General features: G+C 46.7%; 1 protein-coding gene across 2 annotated transcripts in view; it reads right to left on the bottom strand.

The window, feature by feature from the left end:
• Nucleotides 1-16,968, bottom strand: part of Itga9 (integrin subunit alpha 9) — a 295,010-nt gene that overhangs the window by 117,286 nt on the left and 160,756 nt on the right. For both annotated transcript variants that reach the window (XM_034484311.2, XM_076917769.1), the window contains one exon: nucleotides 8,836-8,985. In XM_034484311.2, the coding sequence (XP_034340202.1) occupies nucleotides 8,836-8,985 (150 nt within the window). The remainder of the gene's footprint in view (nucleotides 1-8,835; nucleotides 8,986-16,968) is intronic.

Raw genomic sequence — 16,968 nt, 5'->3', positions numbered from 1 at the left:
CGTCCTCTCAATCTTCTAATATCAAGGTCTTCAAAAACCAGACCTCAAAAAAACCATTCCTGATCATGAATCTTTAACTTTACAGGCAAGTGAGACAGATGTGGGCTCTTCCAATGTTAGGTGTATATTTATTATACACCTGGAATCTGCCTGTTGGTTGGAACCTTTGAATAACCACGTAACGACTTTGTCTGTAGTGACAGGACCTGACTCAGTCTATTTTCCCCCAAGACGCACATGAGCGACTCCAGCTTTGTCTCATGAGCTCTTTCTATTGCCAGGTGCACCCTTGATTGAAAATGAGGCTTTTGTAGACAGCATGGGATGAAGTCTGGGAGCGGGAGAGATGGCATCAGGGGTGGTGATGGGAAGAGGTGGCTTCAGAGGTGGCAACTGACAGAGTTAACAACTGAGGAGGGAATGGGATCTCAATCTATTCTGTAACAAACATACTTCAAGTTTGGGGCCCTGTCCTTCAAACCCCTGTCAATCCAGTTCTTGGATCCCACCACCCATCTTCGGACAAACCTCTTAATTTTTACGGTGTAATCAAGTGGGTGCCATGAGACTTCCTAATCGATGGTGAAACAGGGTTAGATATGAACCTGCCTCAGTGTAAATCAAGGTATTTTTCAAGGATCTGTTCAGAAATGTCTCTCCTCACGTTCCTTACAATGCTATAAGAGAGCTCTTCCCACAGAGAAGCACACACTAAGGATTGCTTCCCTGCTGTACAGCAGGGTATGTGGCCACAACAAAAGCTGTACTATATGACGTCCAAGCCAACTGCATGAAAAGCAACAGAGCTTTCTCCTAGTTTTTGTTCTTGGAACTTAGCTACTCTGAGCCAAGGAAACTCCAAGTTTTGTAAAGAGGTTCCCACATGACTGAGCTGTCACAGGAGTAGGGCTCTCAGGGACTTCAGAGTCCCTGGTGGGGACCTGCCTTGTACAGAGAGATGAGGGGGCTTACCAAGCCCCTGCCAAATGGAAGATCCATAAGCAAATTCACTACTCCCCCCATTTTTCTCTCTGTTATTGATTTTATTTTTTTTAGTTTCATTCCATTGTGGTCAGAAAAGACATTTGGTATGATTCAAGCTTTGTTGAGATTTGTGTTTTCACATGAAGTCTATTGTGGAGAAGATGGGTGATCACTGGGTGATCTTCTGTTGAGTAGAATGTTCTGTGCATCTCTATTGGGTATTATCGATTCACATTGCTTTCTAACTCTTCTGTTCCTTTGTTGCTTGTGGTGTTTTGAATGAGATCATCCCTCCCACCCACCCCCACCCCCAATAGGCCATCTGAATGTTTGGGTCCCAGATGAACTGTTTAGGAAGGATTAGGAAGTGTGGCCTTATTGAAGGAGATGTGTCACAGGGAGTGGGCTTTGAGGTTTCAAAAGCTCACAACAGTTCTTGTCTCAATCTCTTTCTGCCTTGTGCTCTCCAGTGCCTTGCCTGTCTGCCTGCCAGCCAGAAGCCACCTAGGAAAGGCGAAGGCAAGCAAGTGAGTTTTCTGGAGATGGCCCACAGTGACTTCATCCCAGTATTGCTTCTCTCTGCTGATATGCCTTTCCTGCCATTATTACAGGCCTAACGGTTCCCGAGCATTAGCCCCCCCCTATTGGGCAAATTTCCTGCAGATCAACATGAAGATGAACTTTTGTGAACTAATGCTGTTTAGATGAATTAATGACTTTATAGAGTCCCTAATTTGTTTCAAAGAATTTTAAGAAGAAAGTTTAAGAAAAATGGTTTTAGTTGTTTTGCCAAAAGACGTAATAAAGTTAGAATCAAGACTAGAATGCACCATCTCCTCACAGAATAGCAAGCAAAGGCTGCATAATAAGGAACACAGTGAGCCTTTATAAATTACACTAAGAAGAGATATAGGCTTGGGACAGATTTGTGATCAAGGAAAAACATTCATTCTAGGCCAAGATGAGGCCACAGGTGTGCACCATGATAAAGCAAGGCTGTGGGAAACTGTTGCTTTGAACTTATAATAAGCTATACAGAATGAAACACTGCTTTGAACTTACTATTGAGACCTTTCTGTAACTCTCCCTTTGTGTAACATTTTATCTATGAGGTAATTTTATAAGGAACTTTTGTCTAAGACGGTATTAATCACCAGAGAGAAGGAATAGTGTGTGACTTTTGGGGCCCCATCCACCAAGTGTATATCTGTTTGTCTGTCTATATGCACGGACACTTAAGAATGAAAAGAATTCAGAGTTCTCCCTGAGTATTCTTGCCAGCCCCAGATAGTTAAGTTTTGTCCCATCAATAGTACTGACCCTGTAAATTGCCCGTCGCTGTCAGTGCACCCATCAGCTGCTATCACTATGACCCCAATTGCTAACGCCTTTCCCCTTTTCTCTGCCTGCCCCAATTAACCTTCTGATGTCAAACCTGATCTTTGGCACCTGCCTGCCTGTCTGCCTGCCTGCCTGCCTGCCTGTCTGCCTGTCTGCCTGCCTGCCTGCCTGCTGCCTGCCTGCTGCCTGCCTGCTTACCTGACTCTATGCTTTCCGCCATGATGGTCATGGACTCACCTTCTGAAACTGTAAGAAAGCCCCTAGTCAAATGTTTTATTTTCTAAGTTTGCCTTGATCATGTTGTCTTATTACAGCAATAAAACAGTAATGAAGACAGAAGTCTTCTGGGTAGAACCTCTATCTACTCATAGCTGAAAGTAAGGTGCCAGGGTTGAGTTTTGTGTCACTGTCAGGTCTGTCAGTATTTGTTCTATGTATGTAACTTTCCTGATGTGGGGGCTTACATGCTGACAGCCCCTCTGACACTTTTATTTCTATGTAAAGAGCCTCACTGCCTTCAAAGACAACTCTTGCCCTTAACGTCTACTTCAAGTAAGCCTATGTGTGTGAGCTACACTTGATTTTCTTTGGTTAACATTCACACAGGTTTTTCCCCCCTGCCCATATATACACTCTTGGACCAGGAGTAAATTTCTGGCAGACAGTTTGATTTTCTGTGTGTTTTAACCTATCCTGTCACTCTATATGTTTTATTTGCAGGAGTTTCGTCTATTCACAGTCATTACAGATACCATCTTTAATTAACATGTGCACGTGTGTGCATGTGGGCATGCACATGTTCACATGTGTGTGCTGTGGGAGCTATATGTACCTTGGGGAGATGGCTATATTCTCATGCTTCTTACATCACTGTTCTCAACAGCAACAATATGGCAACAACCCAACAACAGGTAAATTAAAAAAGAAATGACGAATGTATAAGATCCTCAACTCTTAATGGGAGCCAAATTTCTAAGTGTTTTGTTTTTTTTTGTTTTTTTTTGTTTTTTGTTTTTTTTTTTTTTTGTGCAGCACTAGATTTAATAATCTGTTACTAGGGTGTTCATGGAACATTCTGCCAACCCAATAGTCTTCCTTAAGTCAGGACCATTGAACACAAGAGCAGGATGTACAATTTAGAACCTGGGTTGAGTGAAGCCCCTTTCAAGTCAAGTTGGGAAAGTAGTTGGTTTAAGGGTCAAAACAGTGGCATACTATTAAATCAAGAGTCTTCTACCCAACACCAGAGAATGAGTGGTGTTTTCCTCTCTCTCTCTCTCTCTCTCTCTCTCTCTCTCTCTCTCTCTCTCTCTCTGTGTGTGTGTGTGTGTGTGTGTGTGTGTGTATGTATGTGCATCCACACACATTGGCCACACATGTCCACACATTTGTATGCTGAGGTTGAAATTTGATTCCTGTGCCTGGACCTGGACTAATCTCTTCTGGGAAAATGGCCAATGTGTTTCCTAGGAATCATCTCTGGAGGCAAGACGGCTGGCACAGCACAGCTACAACACGCTGGATGAGGACAGAGTTTCCAGGAATAATGAAAAAAGTTCTCCTTGGTGTGAAGCACAGAGAGTATGACTTTAAGGTAATGGCCCAGCTAGAGTGTTCCTCTCAGGTAGCAATCACAACAGCTGTAAATTTGGTCCCTGAGAAACCCGTCAAGTTACTTCTACCTGTACCCAAAGTCCTCTGGAAAATGCAAGTGTGGCACTTCCATCAGACCAGGCCATGCTCCGCTTGGCTGGAGTCTCTTCTCTCTTGTCCTCCAGCCTCTACCTACAGGTCTGCATGGCCTTGACTGCTCACTTCCCTGGAAGCAGCCTTCCTAGCCATGAGGGCTGATCTAATCTCTCCTTGTTACAGGAAGCTAAAACCTCTCCCCAGAGATAATCACTTCCTGCCTCAGACTTCAGAGGCTAAGGAGCAGTGTGCCCGGCAGCCTCCAGCTTAGGTTCTTCTTCTGGCTTCTATCCTCACCCGACTCTTCACCCTGGATACCCCTGGAGATTACACTTTTATCCAGCAAATCCCTTTTCTTATTTCTCACTGAACCCTTACTTGATTTTTTTTTTTTTTTTAAGATGGGGCTAGCAAATTTTGGCTAGGAAGAGTGAGATAGGACATCACTGAGTTTGTGGCCTTTGCTGTCTTTCTTCCAGTGACTCAACAGACAGACACATCATGTGGTCATTGCCTGTGGCTAGGCACGGGCATATGGTGACAATCCTTTTTCTGTCTTCATGTGTGTTTTAGGCGTGTGATTATACATGCTTGCATGTGTGTGGGCATGCGTGTGGAGGCCAGAGGTTGATTCTGGGAATAATCCTTGATCATTCTTCTCCCTATTCTTCGAGGCAGCTCACATATATGGCCAGTCTCCCTAGGTAGCATGTTCAGAGGACTGCCTGTCTATTCATACCTTATGAAGGCTGGAATTACAGGCAGGCCACCAATCCCATCCAGGATTTCTATGGACTCTTGGGTCTGAATGTGTTTCTAATGTTTGTGCAGCAAAGCTTTTCTGCCACTGATCTACCCTCCCCTCCTACTATAGCACACAAACTTTATTCACAAAAACAGACTTGGCCACAGGCTAGGGCTTGCTGACTCCTGCTGTGTAATATTTACCTAATGAATTCTTCACCACCTTTGGGCTGTGGTTTGACATAGGTGCATCTGGTTCTAATGGCACCTGCCACAGAGGCAGGGCTCTGAGCTTCCCCCATGATGCCGAAGCAGCAACCTGGACATGGGAGTGAGGAAACTCACTGGGTGGCTCCCGCTCCTCAGCCCTTGAGGGACCCATTTCAACTACCACATCCATACTAGAAAAATCCCCCCTTCTCAGGTAACAGAAAGGGTAAGTATTACGTGTGTCTGTTAGGTTCAGCGAAGGGCCAGTTTCTTAGACAGGCAATTCTTCTTTTAAATTAAACTACAATTATGTACATGGGCTGTACACTGTATATAAGGTTGCTAAGGTAACCAAGTCCCAGGCTGAAGCCTTTGAAAGGTGGAATGATCGGGTTGGGTAGGAGTAAATGTGTTTCAAATCCCACCCAAGGGGACTAATCAAGAAGGCTGTATTTAAAGGCAAACAAGCAAAATGGATTCCAATTCACTACATGACTTCACTGCAGGTCTCTGCCTCATACCGTAGCATTTGCCTGAACCACAGACATGACATTTCTGACTTAATATTCCTTCACAGTACTGCCCAGCTATGAGAGGCCCCAGCTAGGTGCAATTGATATATGAACCTTTGCCATCTGGTGTCTTAATCATTGTTCTATTGCTGTGAAGAGACACCACGACCAAGGCATTTAACTAGGGACTTGCTTACAATCTCAGTTTTGTCCATTACCATGGTACCAAGGAGGGTGGTGGCACACAGGCAGGTGCCGGAACAGTAGTTGAGAGCTATATCATGATTCATGGACAGAGAGGAAGAGAGGAAACCAGGGCTAGGTTGGGCTTTTGAAACTTCAAAGCCCAGCCTCAATGACATGCTTCCTCTAGCAACAAAGCCACACCTACTCTAAGAAGGCCACACCTACTCCAACAAGGCTACACCTACTCCAACTATGGCCACACCTCTTAATCCTTCTCAAATAGTGCCACTTCCTGATGACTAAACATTCAGTTACTTATGGGGGGCCATTCTTATTCAAACCACCACACCTGCCAGGGTATTTTAGCAATTTGTAAACGGTGTAATTGCCCTAACCTGAGATTAGGTTTCTCTGTCCCAATTCAGTTTTTATTCTATAAAACCCAATAGCACTGCTCATGAGGCCCACAGTAAGAGTGCATGGTGGTTTCAGAAATTTCAGCTCTGCTTCAGTTTTGTCCAGATGGAGGAACCATAAGATGGTTAGTTTTGCTGTTCCTGATTTAAGACAGGGTCTCACTATGCAGCCTTGACTGAGCTGGAACTCTATGTAGAGCAGGCTGGCCTGGCACTTTGTGTAGACCAGGATGGCTTTGAACTCACAGAAATTCACATGAGTGCTGGGATTAAAGGTGTGCAGCCATGACCTTTGTTTTTTAAAAAACAATAATAGATAGCACCTTTTATACCTCAGCCTGGCTTTGAGCTTGCTATGTAGCCAAGGATGACCTTGAGCTTCTGACCCTTTTGTGTTCACCTTCTGAGGACTGGGATTCTAGGCATGCAGTCACTATACTTGGTTTCCATGGTGGTGAGGACTGAACCCCGAGCCTCAAACACGCTAGGTAAGCCCTTTGCCTAGTTCTGACCTCTCCCTGTGTCAGTCACCTTTATGTGTCTAAGACAAAATGCCACAGAGAAACAACTTAAGACGGAAAGTCAACACACCATCTCTTTCACTGTTTGTATTTCCTCTACTCAATGTTTTGAAAAATTGACTCATACACACACACACACACACACACACACCCCTGTGGCAAAAATCACTGCTATCATAGCACAAGCTGGTCAAGGAGGGATTCCCAGAGGGAGCTCACAGCATATCCTATATCATCAAACGCCTTGCAGAATGGCATAGGTCTTTGTTCTTTCACAAGGGCTCTTTCTGCGGAGAAACTCACGTGAGGCCAGGTTTGGAGGTGGGTGTTAGGGATTAATAGCTAATGAGAGAAGACAGATCTCTGCACTCCCTGGGCTTTTCTCTCGTGTTGGAGATGATCAAGTCATTGGACGGAGTCCACTGTGATAGAACTCACAGAAGGAGCAGACAGGAAGCTGAGTTGGGGGAGCTGAGACGGTTCTCTGAGGTAGTCACATTTAGGGTGATCAAACATAAAGCCTGGCCTTGAGAAGAGCAGGGTGGAAACCTTCACAGAAGAGGGGCCAGCAGGGCTCAAGGCCAGAAGAGCACAGGAAGTTTGAGGGTGGCTGGACTGTAGCATATGGGTGACCGTGGAGAGTGCTGGAGAGTCAGGGTACCACCGTTCAGGTTTCTGTTGACTCTGAGAGGAAAGTCGTGGAGGGGTTATTCAGGGCCATAGGTGTGGTGTGCCATCTAGGTGAGACGCCATGTAGCTGAGCCTGAGGGGACAGAGGACTGACAGGGGCGGGGTGGGATCCATGTACTATTGTATTCTATTTGAGCTCGTGGTGACAGAGATGGTTCGTTCCTGAGCTCTGCTTCCTGGAGTGGCCCTTGCTAGCTGCCCATTATTCTTCCCTTTGACAGAGCCAACATCTGGAAGCCACATGGAGAGATGGTGGAGATGGCTAAGCCGAATCAATTTTGTTGTTTTTCATAATCAGGCAAAGAAGAATAAGCAAGAACGGCTTCCCTAGAAAGTCTCAGGCTCCTGGGCAATCCTTCCAATCTAAGAACAATATTTTTCTTTTATTTTAATTTCAACCAGAGAGTGACACGGTTGAAAAAAAAAAAAAAAGTAAGACTACAATCTCCACCCACACATCCCACACTGGGTCTCTCTGAAGGGAAAAGCACTGTTATCTATGTCTGCTCGTCTTTGTCTTGGTGATTATTTCTGTGTCTCTAGAAAGCATTTTGATGTGAGAACTCAGTTTACCAGATGAATGCACTATCCCACTGAATTCCGGACACCAGATAGGGGTTGATTAAACCATAGCTTCTTCCCACCTCCTTCCTGTTTCACAGGCAAACTGCTACTCTTCGCACGTCTACCTCTTCAGGTCGCAAACTAGCTGTGTCAGGATCAGTGGTTAACTTATTGAAACCCATGCCACTTGTTAGTTTCAGATTTCATGTGTCTAGGTGGGCCCAGGAATTTTCTTTTCCTTTGTCAATGCCAGTTCTCATGTGAGTGTGTGTGTAGGCACGCTCAAGTGTGGGGGTGCGTAGGAGTGCCTGCAAGTGGAGGCACAGGGTTGACATCCGAAGTCATCCTTGGTTTCTCTCCCACCTTATTCATTGAGGTAGAGCATCTTATTTTTTTTTTTAAATAATTGATTTATTTCTGCTTTATGTGCATTGCTATTTTGTCTGCATGCATGTCTGTGTGCAGGTGTCTGGTTCTTAATAGAGAGACTCTCTTCCTGCCTTCTCCTCCCTGCTTTCTGTGTGCTTCACTGTAAGGCTAGCCCTGCACTCTGCCTCACTCACTTAGAAACCCTGTATCCTTCCAACCCGTCCCTCATCTCCCTTGTACCTTGTTCTGAGTCTAAGTGACTAGCAGGGCTCGCTTGCCACCTGTACATTTTGCTACCTTCACATTTGTGCTTGTGCATGTGTGTGCGTGTCGTGTGTGTGTGTGTGTGTGTGTGTGTGTGTGTGTAAGTAGAAAAAGCTAATTGGGTGCTAAACAAGCATGCGTTCTCTCTCTCTCTCCCCTCTGTTGATGTCACCCACAGTGACAGTGGCCTTGATGTGACTCACTGCTTCAAGTGCCTGCCTTGACTTCTCCACAGTGATGGGTTGTAACCTAGAGTCAAGGGCTAAAACAAACCCTTGTTCTCCTGAGTTGCTTTCTGCCAGGGTCTTTTATCAGAGACAGAAACAAAACTAGACGGGTTCTAACCTGATTCTTCTGGGCGATCCTTTGTCCCTTCTTCCAGCGAAGCACTGGTGTCAGATCTGGCAGCTCCCGGTCCTCCTCATCAGTCACGTGCTCACCCAGGCTATAGGCAGCTTCAAACACAATCGGGCTGATGACATCCTGGACCCTCCGCTGTAACAGCAAACAGGAAGGAACATTAGCAGTGAACATCTGGGGCTGTTGGGGCAGTATTCTGCTGTGTACAAAGACCCGCTCACCACACCACTCCTTCACCTTAGGTGGCCCTCACAACCACCTGCACAAGCTAACATTTTGTCTTATAGGCAAGGTAGGTGAGGCCCATGGCAAAGGCCAATTTGTCCTGGTCTCTGTTGCCAGGCTGGGATTTCTCAGGCTACCTTGAGGGATGCTAATCTCCTTCTCCATACCATATGGAAGCCATTACCTAACTTGTCCCCCACATGTGCTTAGGTGCCAGCTGGTGGCTGGGAAAATATCTGCACTCTGTTTGCTAACCCTTTGTATTCATGGGGGTGCGAATTACCACAGCACTTTTGCACTGAGATTAGTGTTTTCTGTCAGGGCAGGGACCCAGCAACACTGCCCCCGAACAGTGTCTGTGGTGGCGAAGCCATCAGTGATGTCAGATGCAAGTTTGTGTTCATTTCTCTAGAACTCAAGGACTTCAAGGCTCAAGGGAACGGTGGACTGGTGGGATGGACCTTTTCTGTTTCTGTGATAAAATATAACCAAGGCAACTTATAAAAGAGTCTATTGGGGTTATGGTCTCAGAGGGTTAGAGTCTGTCATGGTGAAGAACATAGCGGCAATCGGCCGGAAGCAGGAAGGGCTGAGGCGGAGGAGGGGGAACCACAAGTGGTGGAGACTCTTAAATCTCAAAGCCCACTTTCTATGACACATTTCCGCCAAGCAAGGCGGCATCTTCTACACTTTTCCAAATAACTTTACTACCTGGAGACCAAGTGTTCAAATCCTGGAGCCTATGGCAGGGGGGAGTTCTCCTTCGAATCACTACAGGAGGGAAGAAAAGATGCTGGGTCCACACTGTGTTCATGTTCCTGTATCCTACCACCACACAGGACAGGAACAAGGAAAACCCATGACTCAGTTCCACAGGACACAGGCTTGTTAAAGACCTGGGGCTTTTCAACTTTTGAGTTCATGATCTTCATGCATATTGGCACTGACTCTGGGTGACTCTAGGCACCACACGCTCACAGGTGAGAATTAGAGGCAAGAATAGTGCTCGTCAGTAGTCTTGCTCTAAAGACCAGCACATTATCTGGGGGTTGTCTACCTTAATGGTAAGGCTGAGGAAGTCGTCACCACAGCCCAGTCTCTCTGCTCTGTGACCTCCATGGAGAATGTGGGGTGTGGTGCGGGGAACCGAGCAAGGCCTTGTAAGGGACAAGAGAAGGGAGAGATGGTTCTCCGAATGGGACTTGGGCTCCCTAGGAGTGGGGCAGTCTGGTTAGTAAGTGTGGGGGTGCACACCAAAATAAAGCAGGGTTAAACTGCATCTTACTATTTTGCTTGTCAATAGGAGGCTTGAATAAACGGCCCATGAATTTACACTATTCTCTGTGAAGTCTGGAGGAGTTAGAATTGGAGTCTCCTTGTGTTCAAAATGGTGGAGTGTTCCAAATGTCTCAGGAAGTTCCCAAAAGAGAGCTTTCTCCAACCTTTTACAACAGTCAATTCCCTCCCACAGAGGTAACTATGGCTGCCCCTGGGGACAGCTGGGGACAGACTCTCATCCAGTATGAGAGAACATGGGCCAAGCTGCTTGGCTGTCAACCTCACTGTCATTTCTATGCTCAGCACGCACCCTGGGGAACATCGGTGTCCTTTGTAAGGATGCCCACTATGTGACTATAAAGATGACAAACAAGCCCCATTTTGGATGAAATATGCTTTAGAAGCAAAGGGAGGATGGCCAGCCTGTGGCAGAGTTGGTTCACAGTGGGGCAGTCTGGTTAGTAAGCATGGGGGCAGGGCACACCAAAATAAAACAAGATCAAACAGCATCTCGATGTTTTGCTTGTCAATTCTAGTTTTACTTGAGTTGTGTCTGAGAAGGGGCTTGTGGCCCCTGGTTTACTGAGCCATGGCACCCTGTGTTTTCTCACAGATCTCCTCATGATAGGGTGTTGAACAGAATGCACTCAAAGGTGTTGGATGATAGAATCTTCCTGTAATGGTTCTGGAGGGGAGTCAGCAGTACTAAGTATTGTGAAATGAGAGTCAGATGTAGCCAAGAGGCAAGGTATGGGGGAAACAGAACAAAGGGACACAGTGACGTCAAAGGCAGGTGCGTGAACAAGAAACAGATGATGTATATCTGTGTTCAGTAAAACATCTACCTGGGAAAAGAGTCAATTTTTGAGCCTAGACAAAAACACACAGCCTCCCCAGCAAAGTAAGCGTCTTAGATAAAGAGTTTCCAGAAAGTTCTTTGGAACTCTTCATCTTAGGACAGATCTTTAAGACTCAAGATCTTTCCAGTAGCAAGACACGCACCTAGGATCCAGGTGCCCTTAGCTTGCTGACTCCAACCAGAATTCAAAGCTGGTTGATGCTATGTAGAAAGATGGATGAACAGATGCCAAATTTGCACGTTTGTGGATGCATTCTTGGTGTTTCTTTGAGGTCGGTTAACTATTTCACGGTCTTGCACTTTAATATTTAGATATTTCATGTCAAAGTAAGTCCACAAGGACACTGTTACTCTGGGCATGAGGGAAGATGAGAGCAGGGGAGAGGCAGCACTCCTGGCACATTACTGGACCACTGTGCACATTTCAGGGCTTTCCCTAAAGTTTGATTTAACCTCATTTTACTGAATTCTCACAATGTATGGTGGGTGGATTACTGTTTGCCTTTTACAGAGGGGCATAACAGAGACCCAGGAGCTCCACCCCAGAGTTCCATATATGGCAGGACCAGACTTCCAGGAACCAAAAGCAAAGGAGATTTCCTTGCTGTCCATTAAACACCTTGCTTGTTGTTGTGTCGAGGGTCTCATTGTGCAGCTGGTTAGGACCGGCTTTGCGTGTGCTGTGCACAGTATGGGCTGACCTCAATCTGATGAATTTCTTGCCTGGGTAGCTGTTTGGGGCTGTGTTATGCACAGTGTAGGCTGACCTCAATCTCAGGACTTTCCCGACCCAGTTGCTGGAGTGCTGCGTACACAGGTGGGTGTGTGCAATCGCCTAGCTCATAAAGTGCTATTTAAAAAAAAACATTCAGATCACATCAGGTTCCAGCAGCCTCTTTTAAAAATGCCTCGCTCTGGGACTTGGCAGATGGTTTGACAGAGAAATTTCTTGTCCCACAAGCCTGAGTTTGGGTCCCCGGCAAAGAGGGGCATATTGGTGTACCCTTGTAACCCTAGTGCAGGGGAGGTGCAGACTGGCAGATCTAGGCAAAATGGCAAAGTGCAGGTTCACTGAGAGATCCTGTCTCAAAAACAAAGGTCGAAGATGAGAGAGGAAGACACTCTGGCTTCTATAGGCACATGTGAGCACCCCTTCCCACCCGCCCCCCCCCCCCCCGCGCCACCATACACAAGAGAGCACACACACACACACACACACACACACAGCATAGCCTCCAACAGCCCCCCACAAGAGCACAATACACCCCCCTCAAAAAATGAATGAATAATTGGTAGCTAGGAAATAAAGACATGAAGTAAGGCTGTTTGTAAGTTTATGACCACACACAGTGACTGCCGAGGAGGGAGACCTTAGTCGTGGTGTATCTGAGTTTGGATCATGAATACAAGCTGACATCTAAGGTAGGTGGATGGTATTCTCTGGTGGCAACTGCATGAGCCTACTTTAATCCATGAGTTTGAAAAGCAGCTTCTTACTTTGCAATGCAGTAGCTGGGAGCAGCCGGGAACTCAAACCACATTGAGTGGTGGTGTGTGTGTGGGGGGGGGCGTGGGGGACAGAGGAGGGTGCAGGGATCAGAAACAGGCCCTGCAGAAGCCTAGCCTCTCCTGTTGCTGGACTGGTCTGCTCCAAGCTGCAGAGGGAAAATAGCAGACTATTTGGGGGTTTCCCCATCAGTTTTTGGAAGTCCTGCTTCCTTCTGTTCCGCACCACATTAAGTGGAGGGACCGGCCAGAATAGAAGTCTGTGGCTCTCTGGCATTCACCACAGTGACTCAAATTTTACTACTTAAAAAGTTGCTACTACACGCTGATTTTTCATTTTCTTTTTCCTTTTTCTTCTCCTCTGAGGCAAGGAAACATATACCCCAGACTGGCTCAAAGTTTCTATGCAGTCAAAGATGACTCCTCCTTGTTTTGCCGCCGCCTCCAGAGTGCAGGAAATTACAGGCGTACACTACCCCTCTACAAAACAAATTACTGCCACGGAGGGAGACCTTAGTTGTTGAACACATATTAAGCCTCATCTGAAGAGAGACGGGAATCTATCTTTTCCTGCTAAAGGCATTAGAACACTTCTACTTTGAAAGAAGAAGGCATGCTTACGGAGGACACCCAGGCTGGTGGTGGCAGAGCCGGCCGTGGCTGGGGTTTTTAATAAGGAATGTAACACGTACTCCAGTTGAAATTTATTGGGTGCTTACTTTATGCCAGGCAGTGTGCTGGGCAGCAAGGACACAGACATGAAAGACCTGGAGGGAATTAACAGTTCTAGAGGGAAAAGCCAAGCCATGACAATGTCCTACAGCATGCACTAGGGAAGAGGTGACTTTGAGGACACAAGGGAAGTTCACACCTGATTCTTAAAGGCCTGGCAAGCTTCCCAGAAGAGGTACTCCTTGGCTGAGCTGTAAAACAGAAGGACTTGTGCCAAGACATCAGGCCTAAGGCTCAGCTGGTACAGCAGTGCACAAGAAGCTTAGAGATGTTAGTGACCGTATAGACCCAAAGACAGAAAAGTCGGCCTCATGGGCAGGGGCAGGGGCAGGGGCAGGGGCAGGGGCAGGGGCAGGGGCAGGGGCAGGGGCAGGGGCAGGGGCAGGGGCAGGGGCAGGGGCAGGGGCAGGGGCAGGGGCAGGGGCAGGGGCAGGGGCAGGGTGGCTCGTGAAAAAATCAGTTCCCTGATGTCCCTGCCTAAGGCTGAATGAACCCCATGATAAAAGCTAGGAAGCACAGGGAGAGAGTTAACATGATCCTGCAGGCTGTGTCTGGAAAGGTTTGCTAGCTGAAGCACAATGGTATTGGTGGCAGTAGGGTTGGGAACACGCTGGGAAGGTTTAAAACAAGACTATCTCTTTTGGGATAGCTCCCGTTCCAGTTGTTTGGGACCTACATGAAGGCCAAGAGGCACATCTGCTACAAATGTGTGGGGAGGCCTAGGTCCAGCCTGTGTATGTTCTTTGGTTGGTGGTTCAGACTTTGAGAGCCTCAAAGGGTTCAGGTGAGTTGACTCTGTTGGTCTTCCTGTGGAGTTCCTACTCCCGTAGGGGCTGCAATCCTTCCTCCTGTTCTTCCATAAGAGTCCCCAAGCTCCAGCCACTGTTTGGCTGTGGGTGTCTGCATCTGTCTGAGACAGCTGCTGGGTGAAGCCTCTCAGAGAATGAACAACTGGAGCGGGGGCTATCCCAACAGCTGTTGCCTGTATGAGGGATATGTTCTTGTAGCTGGGCTGCCTTGTCCGGCCTCAGTAGGAGAGGAAGCACCTAGCCTCAGAGAGACTTGAAGTGCCAGGGTGGGGGGATACCCTAGAGGCTTCTTTTTAGAGGAGGAGGGGAGGATGGAGGGGGAAGGATGGAGGGAGGGGGTGACCGGGAGGGGGGCAGTGAGTGGGATGTAAAGTGAAAAGGGGAAAATTAAATTAAATTTAAAAATAATAATTAAAAAAAAAAAAACAAAAAGATCAGCATGGGTGGGCTGGAGCCAGGACCCAACAGTGGGCCAGAGGCAGGAACCCCTTTCCTGGCCTAAAGAAGACACACATAACTGTTTGGGAGGAGCTGAGAGTAACTTGGTTTTACATCTCACTGAAGGGCCCTAAGCAAGCTGGGCTTGATCACTGTGGCACCAGCTGGCTAGCCATGTGACTTGGAAATCTACCCCATAGCTGCTTTTCCCCTCTGGAAAAAAAAAAAAAAAAAGCAAGCAACTCACAGTTTTTCCTTTCCTTGGCTCACAGTGGCAAATTAAATACAAACAGGAAGGGCTGGCCTCACTTTAAATTTGCAGAAAACACAGAAATTTAGCAAATGAGCAGTTATCACTGCTCATTTAGAAGTTAGAATACTGCTTTGGGGGAAAGTCCACTGTGTGGGTTTTTGTTGTTGTTTGTTTTTGAAACTTCAATGTTCTTTTTTTTCTTTCGTAAATGTGATTTTTCTGTCCCTCCCCCCATCCTGAATCCTCTCTCACATGTTCTCTGTGCCCAACCCTCTCAACTCCTGCCTACATTGGCCCCACAGACATCCCCACAAGCAGGGAATGGCATTTGCATGCTTCTACTTACAAATCAGCTGGATTGCATAACAGCATTTTCTTCAAACCACAGAGACCGGGTATCTCCTAGTGACGTCATAGCCATCCTAGTGGGCATGAAAACACTCATGGTGTTCATGCAATGGCCAAGTTGCCTATGAACTCCTCTCTCAGAGAATATCCTCCCCCACACGATGCTGTCAGAACAGCAGCTAAAATGTTGTAGGCTATTTTAAAATTCTCATAAACTGGGAGGTTGGTTTAAAAGGACACAAAAGGTTTTCCACATCCAGGAATAGTAAATTCTACTTAGTATTTCCTCCCGCTGACAACTGGAAAAGTTAGACACACATGAGCACATGCCTGTGGTGTGTGCGTGTGTGTGTGTGTATGTGTGTGTGTGTGTGTGAGAGAGAGAGAGAGAGAGAGAGAGAGAGAGAGAGTTTCTACTATGAAAAGATCAGGACGTCATAGCCTGGAGCCCCCAGAGAGGAAGAGAACACACAGACCACCATGTCATTTGTGGGCTCTTTCACCTTCAAGTGTTTCCAGACTTGCAGCTGTGTGGAATGAAGATCTGTGAGCTGAGCTTCTGTCAGGAATTTGGGATACTCAGAGGCAGCCAGGATGCGGACCCAGGGCCCCAAAGAGAGAGAGAGAGAGGAGCCTGACAGGAGCCTGAACCCAAGGCTTCACTCACCCTATGGCAGCTGCCAATCCCCAGAGCAGAAGGGCTTGAGAATAAGAGACCAATCAGAGGCAGGAGGAGTTAAGTTGCCGGGATACCAGCTCTAGGCCAGCTGTGGAGAAGGCACAGCAGGAGAGAGGACCTGTGACCCGGTAAGTCAACAAGAATGAATGGGAAGGAAGAGGAATGGAAGGCTTAAGGCTTAGATGGGATCCCAAGAGGCACATAGGAGGCAAGAGAGAGGGGCAACATCTGGAGTTGTATAGTAAGCCTAGCATCATACACCAACAGAAAGTGTTGGCTAGTGCTAACTTGTAAAGCATCTCTGATAAGAAAATTTGTAAAACTTCCTTTCCCAGTGCTACTAGATTAAAGCTTGAGTGTCGGGGAGTAGATACAGGGACTGGATGAGGAGTGACTGAACAATACAGAATTCCTTCTGGGATAATGAAAGTATCCTAAAATTGATTGTGGGAATAGCTGTAGAACTATCAATACATCGCAATTAAGTCACACACACACACACACACACACACTCAAGTATGGGCACACACATGTGCACACACGCACGCACATGCTTTACGATGGCTAATTTTGCTTGTCAACTTAGGTGGATTTAGAATTACCTAGAAACACACCTCCAGCCGTGTCTATGAGAGTAACCCTAGAGAGGTTTATCTCTAAGAGATAATAATTCACGCTGAAAGTGAGTGGCGCCATCCACAGGCTGGGGCTCCAGACTACATCAAAAAGAGAAGACAAATCCAGAGTCAGTTTCATCTCTTCCTGGTTCTTACCCCAGTGAGAGGAGGAGAATTCTGGCCACAGGCTCTTTTACAGAGCTGCCTTCTCTGCCTCAAATCGACTGTATTGTTCCAGGCCATGAGCCAAAGTAACTCCCCACCCCACGAGTTGCTTCTTCTCAGGTGTTTGGTTACAACATCAAGAAAACCCTCTGCCTTCCTTTTCTATCACTGTGACAAAATACCATGACCAGGGTAACCTACGAAAAAAA

The sequence above is a fragment of the Arvicanthis niloticus genome, chromosome 21, assembly GCF_011762505.2.
Source record: "Arvicanthis niloticus isolate mArvNil1 chromosome 21, mArvNil1.pat.X, whole genome shotgun sequence".
Lineage (NCBI taxonomy): Eukaryota > Metazoa > Chordata > Mammalia > Rodentia > Muridae > Arvicanthis > Arvicanthis niloticus.
Note: the sequence above shows the minus strand (reverse complement) of the source record. Positions and strands in the feature narration are given on the sequence as shown.